This window comes from Periplaneta americana, chromosome 14 (genome assembly GCF_040183065.1).
Source record: "Periplaneta americana isolate PAMFEO1 chromosome 14, P.americana_PAMFEO1_priV1, whole genome shotgun sequence".
NCBI classification, from domain to species: Eukaryota; Metazoa; Arthropoda; class Insecta; order Blattodea; family Blattidae; genus Periplaneta; species Periplaneta americana.
In genome coordinates, this window is record NC_091130.1 from 20,060,718 (window position 1) to 20,073,011 (window position 12,294).

A 12,294-nucleotide genomic window follows, 5' to 3' on the forward strand; every position below is an offset into this window, starting at 1 on the left:
ACCTTAAAACTTCCAATATATTTTAACTTCTATTCATTTATTAGGCCTAAATAAAAAAGCTAATTTTTATTGTTCTATCAACACAGAGACAAGGACATTAGGCCTAATAACGAATTTTGTTGACTCACGTTTTATGAACTGTCGGAAATCGAAAGTACGATTTGGAGCAATTTGTAATGCTGCAATTGTCACAATTATAAACAGCAAATATACACCCTGACATTTTAACACAGCACTAATTAATAAAACTATTAACTAGCCCAGCAACAATATACATTGCAGTTGATTACAGCTTGTTTCGCGAGTATCTCCAGACCGACAGGTAGGTAGCAGCACCAGCTTCGTTCGCACGCAAAATTGCTAGCTGTCCGGTATTATTATAATAAGGTATTTGCTATAGCAGTGCTGGCAACATTCTCGTTACTCTCATTCTCCCATTTTTATTTTTCCTAACTTTTTAAAATATTTTTTTTTACTGCTTTTCATTTGTGTACACAAATTTATACTAAACTATTGGTGGGATTTTGTTCATATTCAGTATCCAGGAATCAATTTACGCGGAAATGATACATAGGTCTATGAAATATAATACTGAAAAAGGTAGGATTTTGGTATTTTTTAGTACATACACGTTTTCAGCAACACTGATAACGAAAACAGGGTTTTGAACATGCTGTCTGTCTGTATACAGAGATTCCTCCTAAAGCAATACACGAATTTTGTTCATATTCAGTGTCTACAAGTCTGTTTATCCGAGAATGATTTACACTAGGCTGCAAAACAAATGCCAAGTCGAAGTCGCTATCGATTTGAAATATTATCGTGTTACGAGGACTTTGATTAGGAAACTTATATGTAAATACTTATCGTTACAAATTTGATGACGTCCGTGAAAGCCTCCAAACCCAAAAGCGTCATTTAGGGGGGCAGGGAGAGGCAATCGACCCCTCTCTCCGACTTTAAGATAAAATATAACTGAGTAATAGTACTACTAAATAAAACATATGAGTAGATTTAATAAGTTATTTGGTTCTGCTCGTCACGGCAAGGTCACTTAACGGAAAAGCTAAGGAGAGGATTTCGATCTAGTGCTGTGGATGGAGCCCCGGCATAGCTCAATGGTAGAGCACTCAGTATATCCTGGGTTCGATTCCCAATGCCGGAGCGAATTTTTCTCCATTAATAGACTAATAAACAAGGTTGCTTAAGCTGATTAAACTAATGCCTGTCTATTCTGAAGTTATACCAAGCTTATTCAAGAATATAAGTATTATGTTAATTTATTTAAGAGAAAACTTCCCTATGGTACAGCATAAAAATTTATCAGAGGGGTAATATAACTCTAGCAAATCAATATTTTTAATCAACTTCGTAAGTTACTCTTCGATTGTGATAAAATGTACGTAAAATATAATTAATTAATTAAACACTTAAATTATATGAAATACTGAATTCATATAAGATAGTTCAATAAAATTTCTTTTCAAGTTATCCGTATAATTTAAATTCTCAATTCCAAACTTAATGCTACCTTGTACATCAATTTAATTAAACATGCAAATAGAAAATACCCCAAAACATAGTGTCTAAAATTATACTAATGAATACCACATTTAGGTGCATTCGTCTGCTGACTCAATGTTCAAAACAGCTGGTGAAGAAGGGCATATTAGGTGAAATTGTACCTTTGGTTTACTTTAGAAAACACAGTTCTTCCAGGGGCTTGGTGCTAGTTAGTACAACACACCAACATCAACAAATATACCAACAAAAATAACAAGTTCATATTTCAACACATTGCCATATAGCTGTGCAACTTTTGTGGACCTGAGAAAAACACAAGTTAATTAAAAATCATTATCTGAAAATATGAAGCATTACAGTAAAACCTCTACTTGTTTCTGAATAGAAGTGCTTTTATTGATGTATTAGGTCGTTTCAGCGTTTTTGGCGTGTGTCCTAGATATATAGTGCCCAGTTTGTGAGCATGTTGCTAGTGTAGCTGAGAATGGCACCAGTTCCTACACACGTCACAACAGTCATTTGCCAACACAGTTGTCAGACTGACTACGGGAAATGTAAAACATTCGTGCTTAACGATCGCACTAGTTATTTCACACGCCAAAAACAGTGACGCGGACTATATTTAAAAATATTTAAATGATTTTTTGGTTTATTTCACGACGCTTTTATCAATTGCGACAGTTATCTAGCGTCTGAGGGAAATGAAGATGATAATACCAGCGAAATGAGTCCAGGGTTCAGCACCGAAAGTTTCCCAGCATTAGCTTTTAATAGGTTGAGGAAAAATCTCGGAAAACCCTGAACCACATAACTTATCCCAATCAGGATTTGAACCCGAGTCCGCTCGTTTTACGGTCACACCTGCTAACCGCTACTCTACAGCGGTGGTATTTAATGATTTTCTTTAATTGGACAATGCAATTTACGGGACGCCATGATTATTATTGCGTATTGTGAGCATGTGGCAGTCGTCATTTGTTAATACAAAGAATGTAAAATGAAAATGATAAAGTTTGAGATTAGAGTCCTTCTAAAACACTACTGGAAACAAGATTATAAAGCTGCTGTCACGGCTCGAAAAATATGTGAAGTCGAGGGTGATGGTGTCGTTAGTGAGCGTATAGCACAACCATAGTTCCAGCGTTTCAATAATGGAGAAGGGGAGATTAAAGACTTACAACGTCCTTGAAGATCTAAAGTATGGAATATTGAGAATACACGCAGAGTTTTTTTTATGTTGGAGAGGCCGAGACGTAGATGGGAAGATAATATTAAAATTGATTTGAGGGAGGTGGGATATGATGATAGAGACTGGATTAATCTTGCTCAGAATAGGGACCGATGACGGGCTTACGTGAGAGCGGCAATGAACCTGCGGGTTCCTTAAAAGCCAGTAAGTAAGTAAGTAAGTAAGTAAGTAAGTAAGTAAGTAAGTAAGTAAGTAAGTAAGTAAGTAAGTAAGTAAGTAAGTAAGTAAGTAAGTAAGTAAGTAAGTAAGTAAGTAAGTAAGTAAGTAAGTAAGTAAGTAAGTAAGTAAGTAAGTAAGTAAGTAAGTAAGTAAGTAAGTAAGTAAGTAAGTAAGTAAGTAAGTAAGTAAGTAAGTAAGTAAGCAAGTAAGAAAGATAGGTACCCGGCATTAGTTAATCGAAATAAAGTTCACTTGCACCGGACAAAGCAAGACCCCAACAACTCGACGAACAATCGTGGAAAAAATCTCGGAATTGGCAGGAATCGAACTGATACTACATGCGGCATATAGTCCTGATCTTGCGCCTTCAGATTACCCTCAGTTTCGATGCATGACCCACCTCCTGCATGGAAGAAATTTCCAGAACTTGGAAGCCATTCAAATGGGTATCACTGAATTCTTCGCATCAAATACCAGAAACTGGTACAATCGCAGGAGAAGAAACTCGCTGAAAAGTAACTCAAGACTGTAGAATTTAATGGCCTTTATTTTGAAGATAAACAGAAATATTAACACACAGAATAAAACATTTTACAGGAGAAGGAGTTCGTCCAAAGGGCTGGACTCGGGAAGAGTACCCAAAACGCTCATTGCATTTCCGCGTTGAATTGCAAAACTTAAACGTTGACGCAAATAAGTAGTGCAACGACGATCACCAGTAATGGAGATCAAAATTTGGCCGATTTGAGATACCAGATTAGCATCATGACTCCAAGGACCGAAGGTCTCCACAGCAAAGGGGTCAAAGATATAATTGTCTAAAAGATGAGCATATTTATTGGCCTTCTTCTTCACGGCTAATTCAGCAGCAGATGCTGGGGGTATTCGGCAAGTGAGATGGAGCTAGAGTGTCAACGCAAGTGGAGTCCCAAATTAAAGATTTTCCTCTAGACCATGGAATTAAGGTGACACCATCGGGTCGTTTACCATCCGCGCGACTAATACCTGGTGGTTCCAAAAGAGACGGGATGCCACAAGAAGTCAGAGATCTTTGAAAATTAGCCTGATTTCTTGTCACAACACACTCCAACTAAAATATTGCTCCAAACCGGACATTACTTATGAGAATAAATCTTGGAACGATTTATAGTGCTGTGCCTGGGTATCAAACCAGTTATATCATTGTGCAAGTTACGCCTGTGACTTTCTTGGTAGGCCTACTAGTACGCAAAATTATAGAAATAAAATGCTTACAATACTGTAATTCTAAATTCCAACTTACCAAATTTAGCATATCAGATATTTGATACGTCTGATGTTGGGTATAAAATAGCTGGTGAAAAATATTAGTAGGATCATTTGTGATTTTTTTTGTAATCAAACGAAATTCCTCTTCTCCCTGCATTTCGGAGGTTTTACTGTAATAATTAATGTCTTTTATGAAGCCACATTCACATTTTCTAAGATAATCACAATAAGTTGCACATTCCTTAAGAAATAAATATCTAGAACACATTTATCCAACATTAATACTGTTTTAAAAACTTCATCCACATAACATTCATTTATAATGAACACAACGAAATGTTTTGTAAATTAAATATTTTAGTATGTGCAATTGGAATTAATAATGATAAATGTATAACACCTGGCTTTGGCATATCAAAAAATGGTTTTCAGAACAGCTGACATAAATGAAGAAAAATTAAAATTAATTTTAATAATACAGATGATACAATTCAATAAAACTTCATTTTTTTATTGAACGAAGCATGAATAATTTTGCATCAAATATTTTTATTTCGAGTTATAAGCTTTTAAACTGTATTAATTACATACTTTCGTAGAAGAGAATAACATTTTTTATAAAACACATAGACCTATTTTGCTTTAGAAAAAAAAAAAAAAAAAGAAGAAAAAGCTAGTCTGAGGGTAATTCTGGTCATCGAAACAATAAGTCATTTACAAAATCTTGAGTCTTAGAAGTGATACAATAAGAAATTACAACCGAAATTTCACTATACGGAGAAAAATTAATTAATTTTTTTTTTATTTAATGAAGCTTTAAAAAAAAGTTATCCAAAGCTGTTTTATTTGGGTATTTTATGTTCAGCTCAAGGAACTCTGATATGATCCCCTTATTATTTTCAGAATAACTATTGTTCCACAGCTTTCAGATCTATCTAGATCGCTAACTGGCTATCTCGGAGGCTTTAGGGACTGACGCCATGAATTTGCTGCTCCGCCATTTATCGAGCGGGCAAGAAAGGATGTATTACTCACCCAAAAGCAGCGCATGACATCGGTATTTAGTAATAATGTCAAATTCACTATGTACGCTGCACATATATATATATATATAGTATATAACAGAAATCTGTGAAGGCAACATAGGTTCTTTCCCGCTTTAAAGATGGCGGATGCCGGCCTCACCGATGCGAAGGTAGTGATAGAAATGTGTGCATTGTCCTGACTAGTAAGTGGTAACAATGAAATTTTAACGGAAAGCTGGTGCACTAAACCACTATGCCCTATGAAGTTAAGTGGTAAGCTATTCATATTATTGGTTTCGTATTATTAAATTAATTTCATTCACAAATCAAGCAACCAACTTACAAGAACACAACTGAAAAAGGAAAGGATGCAATTTGTACAAATAGAATGGATTTCAGAAGAATTGAACATTATACAATTAATTTAGGAAACTTAAGGCAAATCCAAAGCTTATGTTAATTCTCTGTTCTGTTTGCAATTTATAGACGTATAAGATGTAGTAGTAGTAGTAGTAATAGCAGCAGTAGTAGTAGTGTTAGCAGTAGTAGTAATAGTAGTAGTAGTAGGTCTAATAGTAGTAGTAGTAATAGCAGTAGTAGCAGTAGTAATAGGCCTAGTAGTAGTAGTAATAGTAGTAGTAGTAGTAAAAGTGGTGATAGTAGTAGTAATAGCAGTAATAGTAATAATAGTAGTAGTAATAGTAGTAGTGATAGTAGTAACAGCAGTAGTAGTAATAATAGTAGTAATAGTAGTAGTAGTGATAGTAGTAGTAGTAAAAGTGGTGATAGTAGTAGTAATAGTAGTAGTAGTAATAGCAGTAGTAGTAATAGCAGTAGTAGTAATAATAGTAGTAGTAGTAATAATAGTAGTAGTAGTAATAGTAGTAGTAGTAGTAGTAATAATAGTAGTAGTAATAGCAGTAGTAGTAATAGCAGTAGTAGTAATAGCAGTAGTAGTAATAATAGTAGTAGTAGTAATAATAGTAGTAGTAGTAATAATAGTAGTAGTAGTAATAATAGTAGTAGTAGTAGTAATAATAGTAGTAGTAATAGCAGTAGTAGTAATAGCAGTAGTAGTAATAGCAGTAGTAGTAATAATAGTAGTAGTAGTAATAATAGTAGTAGTAGTAATAATAGTAGTAGTAGTATTAATAATAGTAGTAGTAATAGTAAAAAAGGTAAAGGTATCCCCGTAACGTGCCATGAAGGCACTTGGGGGGCATGGAGGTAGAGCCCCATGCTTTCCATGACCTCGGCACTAGAATGAGGTGGTGTGGTCGGCACCACGCTCTGACCGCCTTTTACCCCCGGGAAAGACCCGGTACTCAATTTTATAGGAGGCTGAGTGAACCTCGGGGCCGTTCTGAAAGTTTGGCAACGAGAAAAAGTCCTGTCACCACCTGGGATCGAACCCCGAACCTTCCAGTCCGTAGCCAGCTGCTCTACCAACTGAGCTACCCGGCCGCCAGTAGTAGTAATAGTAGTAGTACTAATAGCAGTAGTGATAATAGTAGTAGTAGTAATAATAATAGTAGTAGTAGTAATAGTAGTAGTAATAGTAGTAATAGTAATAGTAGTAGTAGTGATAGTAGTAGTAGTAATAGCAGTAGTAGTAATAATAGTAGTGATAGTAGTAGTAGTAATAATAGTAGTAGTAGTAATAGTAATAGTAGTAGTAGTAATAGTAATAGTAGTAGTTTTTTATTTCAGTAGGTTATTTTACGACGCTTTATCAACATCTCAGGTTATTTAGCGTCTGAATAAGATGAAGGTGACAATGCCGGTGAAATGAGTCTGGGGTCCAGCACCGAAAGTTACCCAACATTTGCTCGTATTGGGTTGAGGGAAAACCCCGGAAAAATCCTCAACCAGGTAGCTTGCCCCGACCGGGATTCGAACCCGGGCAACCTCGTTTCGCGGCCAGACGCGCTAACCGTTACTCCACATGTGTGGACTGTAGTAGTAGTAGTAGTAGTAGTAGTAGTAGTAGTAGTAGTAGTAGTAGTAGTAGTAGTAGTAGTAGTAGTAGTAGTAGTAGTAACTTAGTACGTAGTAATATTAAGTGTCTAGGGACGACCCTTCAGCATATCGGCTCGACAGGGGCATCCCGAATTATGGGATAAATGAGAATGAGATGTACCAGTCCACCGGCCGCATGAGACCCTTCACCCGCTCATCCAACGGGCCCCCTACACTTCCTCGCCTTAAGTTCATACCACCAAGGTGACCAAGCAGCACAGGATGCATTCCGGCAGCCCTTTTAAGGTATCGAAGCGCCCTTGGAAGTGCTCTTAAGGAATGAATCCTGGCAGAGATATTTCGAAAGGCTTGGAACCCAGAGACGGTTACGGAGAGGACGCCCGTACTGCAAGCGGACGAATATGCCTGTGGAACGACATGATGAAGATGAATGATATGATATGAAATCTAAATTCTTTTTTCTTCGCGAGAGGGGAAGAGATCGTGGCAATGAAATTTCCAACTCGGCATTTGCCTAAGTAACTGTGAAAAACCACGGAAAAACTACAGTCAGGTTGTCGGTCCGGGAATTTGAATTGAGAATATTACTTTTTATAGTTCAACAGGGAAACTGATCTTAATTTACATAAACTGAAAGGGATTGTAGACGAGGAATGGCATATTAAACTGAAAATTAATAAAGATTACTTTAAAACCGAACTGTACACCAAATCTATGTAGGCTACTCTTTTCATTTCTCGAGCAGCTGAATAAAAAAAAAAGTATATTTTCATTTATTAAACGCAAATTATAATAAAATTAAAACGTAGACAGCATAAGTAATAATATGTGGTCTAAATTTAGATTAGAATATACGAAATTCATATTACGATTTTATAATCTTTTAATACCCTAAATATGGTAGCAAGAAAATGGCTACACTTTTTCAGATGTTTCTTTCGCTAGTAAAGTTGAGTTACTTATCACAGCCTTCTAAGACTCAAGTTTCGTAAATGCTTTGCATTGTTTTGGCCCACATACATAATCGTTAAGATTATTTATCTTTCTTACGGTCACTGAACATATTTTTATTGCACTGCGTGATATTAAGTCGACATAATAATCGTAAGAACTTATCGAAATTAAACTGTATTTTAGGATAACTCATATATACACTAGTAAGTGGAATTCATTCAGAAAATAAAATTGCAATACTAAGGAACCATTTGGTACACTCTGCCTGACTGTGAGGCTATCTTATCTAATCCCAATGCTACCGTTTATTCAATTCAAAGTTGAAATGAGCATTGACGTAATAAATCATAATTTGTAATTTTGTTGTTCATTTTGTTTTAAGGCGATGCGTCACTGAAAATACTCGAATTTTGACAAATTTTATCATTTTTTTTTATTTTCGCGCTAAAAAATGTACGGTTTCATGAGTATTATCGTGAAAATCAGTAAATTAATTTGGTAGAAGTTTTGTTAATGCACGAGTTATATGTAGCTAACCAAAACGTTAAATTTAAATATCTCTTATTCCATCTTGTTGGTAAATTGTTACTATGGAAACGACTAAAATTTACCATCACCGCCTTCTGGAAACGTAACTATTTATTTTTTATTGTAAATATCTTAAAATAAAGTTTTATGTTATTAATAAAAAGCAACTAGGTTTTTTTTTTCAGTTTAATTTTTCATAACTAACTGAAATGCCTCTTTAAGCAGTTGAATCTTATTAAAAATTGTTTTACATCAAATATTTCATAGCGTGTTTTGGGAAAGCTATTGATCGAATTTCCTAATATGTTCAGTAAATTTGAGAGAGCAGTGTCTTGTGATAATAAGTGTTTTAAAGAAATTTAATTTTGTCCTTTAAACGTGCAGAAATTTGATCCGAACAAATTTCAAATTGTGAAATTCCTATGCAGAACGAAAAGCTACATTTATTCAGATCAATTTTCTGCACATATAAAGGACAAAACTAAAATTCCTTCAATCATTTATTGCCATAATACACTGCTGTCTTAAATTAACTGAGCATATTGGGAAATCAATCAATGTATTTCCCAGTACACGCTATGAAATGTTTAATATAAAACAATTTTATCTCTAAAAGGAAGCGAAAACGAGCAAAATTGCATTAAACTTTTTTGTTGAAATATCTAAAAAAATAACCCACTGAAATTAATGACATTACTTATGTTCACACTGTACAATACATTTATCTTTCTAAAGTAACAAAATGGCTCATTTTTCTATTGAATTAATTAACTGTAACAAACTGGAAGTTACAATGTAAAAGAAGGTAGCTGTATAAGACACATTTTCCGTGGTTAGAAAAATATTTTTTGTACAAAATCAAATAGCCTACTGAATTCTTAATACTGTACTTTTGATCAAAATAAATTACTTTATGTTTGTTAGCATATCGCAATAAAATATTATTTTAAACTGTTTAATATGTTGTCTTCTTTAATTATGAAGCAACTTAATTATTTCATTCATAAATAAAGACATTTTGGAAAAAATTCTGTTTAATCAAGAACGCATTTCATTTGTTCCACTTACTAGCATAAGCCTTGTTCTCGCCACATTTGTTCGTCAACTAGGACAGCCGATCCAAAACATAACAATCACTTGTAGGCAAGGACATGGCTTGTCTGGGGTCGCTTCTTGCCCTCAGACTTGGGTCTGAAGCTCTTACGCAGGAAGGCGGGTTGTGATAGCCTGTGCCGTTGGTGCTTGGGGTAAGTGATGTTAGCAGCGAATTGACGGGGGTTAGAAGCCAGCTTCACCCTCGACAGGTCGTCACTGAGATACTCACTTCTGAACGTGTCCGCGGACACCGAGGTATCCTGACTTGCCTGGTACTGCCTTGGCTTCCGCCCGCTCCAGTCACGAATGTTGGGGTCGGCTCCTGGAGGAGAGGAAAATAAACACTCAGAGATACAATAAATAATTACAGTGACTCTTTCAGAGCAGGGCCTTACACTTAGGATTAAGGGGACGGATAACATTTTTGTCATTTTCAACCAAAAATCAAATTTCATTTTTTTTTGTGTGAAAAAATGAATCAGCAACTCTTAGACTATTATTTTGATATGTATGTATGTATGTATGTATGTATGTATGTATGTATGTATGTATGTATGTATGTATGTATGTATGTATGTATGTATGTATTTTTTTTTTTTTTTTTTTTTGTATATCAGCATGCTCCATTACATTGGAGTAATACTACATGCTTTACATAAAATATTACAATAATTAGTTACATAATTTATGAGAACAAGATATTTACAATTTTGATTGCGATGTTGAAATTCTTATAGATACAAGTGTTGCCTAATTGTACTTCTATATATTTTAGGTTACCATCATTGTTAATATTACTTCTAATTTCAATTCTGTTACATTTTGCCAAATTCTATGGATTTTATAAATTTTCTGAAGCTTTTGAGGTATGCTGTTGTAAACTGATCAAAAGGTGGAGGCCAGGTTTGACCTGTGCGTATTATACTAGCTCGTAGGATTCTTCTTTCTTTTATCAGTGTGGCACATCTTAGTAGAATATGGTTGACTGTCTGTTCTTCTTTTAGTCTGCAAGGGCACGTTGGAGTTGGAATAATCTTGAATCTGTGAAGGTACGATCTTGTGAAGCCGTGACCTGTCACAATAGAAGTAAATTCTGCCCCGACAGGTAAATTTATCTTCAATCTATCTTTAATTGATGGGAAGAATGATTTCGTTATTGCGCCCTTAGTTGAGATAGTCCACTGCTCTTGCCATTTTCTTAAGGTCTTTTCTCTCTCTTCTGTTACTATGGTATCTCTCGGTATTTTGTTATAAGCTATTTCCCCTTCATCTTCTATGGCGGCTTGTTTGGCAAGACGGTCAGCTATCTCATTCCCTACTATTCCCTACTATTCCGACATAGTAGGGATGTATGTATGTATGTATGTATGTATGTATGTATGTATGTATGTATGTATGTATGTATGTATGTATGTATGTATGTATGTATGTATGTATGTATGCATGTACAGTAGCGTGAAAATTAATCCGAACAACGTAATTACTTATGCAAAAACACTCAAACGGGATAAAAAAAAGGACCTAAGACAAACCTCAGTAATCTATGTGGCCTCCCGTGTTCCTAATAACAGCTCTGAGACGATTTGGCATGGATTCCACTAATTTCCCACAAATATTTTTCATTTCTTCATCGCGAAACCATACACCAATGAGGACAAAAATCATCTTCTCCTTTGTAGAACAATCCATTTTTTGCATTCTTCTTTTGGAAATTGACCACAAGTTCTCAATGGGGTTGATGTCGGGTGAGTTGCCTGGCCAGGGCAGTACCTGAATATTCTTCTTGTTGAAGAATTCTGTCGTTTTTCGAGACGTATGGCATGGTGCCAGGTCTTGTTGGAACACACCTCTGCCATCCGGAAATGATTTTTGCAGCTGGGGTACGATTCTGGTTTCCAATAAGTGAATATATTCGTCAGAATTCATCATTCCCTTGATAGGTATTAATGCTCCAGGCCCTTCATGTGTAAAACAACCCCAAAACATTACTTTAAGGGGGTATTTGGGTGCTTGTTGGAGATGAGCTGCTGTTCCTTTTTTCGGATCCTTTCCGTACGTAAGAAACACGGTGGCCGTGGACCTCGAAATGAGACTCATCGAAAAAAAGTACATTCTTCCAGTCATTCACTGTCCAGTGTTGATGTAATTTTGTCCACATTAAGCGCTTTTTGCACATAACAGGGGTTAGCAGTTGCTTCTTAATAGGCTTACGAGCCCTTCGTCCAGCTTTCAAAAGCCTACGCCGCACTGTTGTGACGTGAATATTCGCCCCAGTGGTAGCCATTAACTCGCGGGTTAAGTCGACAGCAGTTAGTCTAGGATTTAATTTACTTTTCCTGACAATTAAACGATCATCTGCAGGTGAAGTCTTCCTTTTCCGGCCACAGTTTCCTTTTTTCTGGGGTGTGATGGATCCAGTCTCCCTGTATCGTTTTATGATCGAATTAACAGTAGCCAAACCGATGTGACATTCTGCAGCAATTTGCCTCTGTTTCATAGAAGAATGCTCTGCTAATGTTATATTTTAAACCG

General features: G+C 35.7%; 1 protein-coding gene across 1 annotated transcript in view; it reads right to left on the reverse strand.

The window, feature by feature from the left end:
• LOC138713968 (ankyrin repeat domain-containing protein SOWAHB-like) overlaps window positions 1-12,294 on the reverse strand; it is a 178,759-nt gene that overhangs the window by 30,061 nt on the left and 136,404 nt on the right. Inside the window, exon 4 of the mRNA XM_069846549.1 lies at window positions 9,992-10,084. Within this exon, the coding sequence (XP_069702650.1) occupies window positions 9,992-10,084 (93 nt within the window). The remainder of the gene's footprint in view (window positions 1-9,991; window positions 10,085-12,294) is intronic.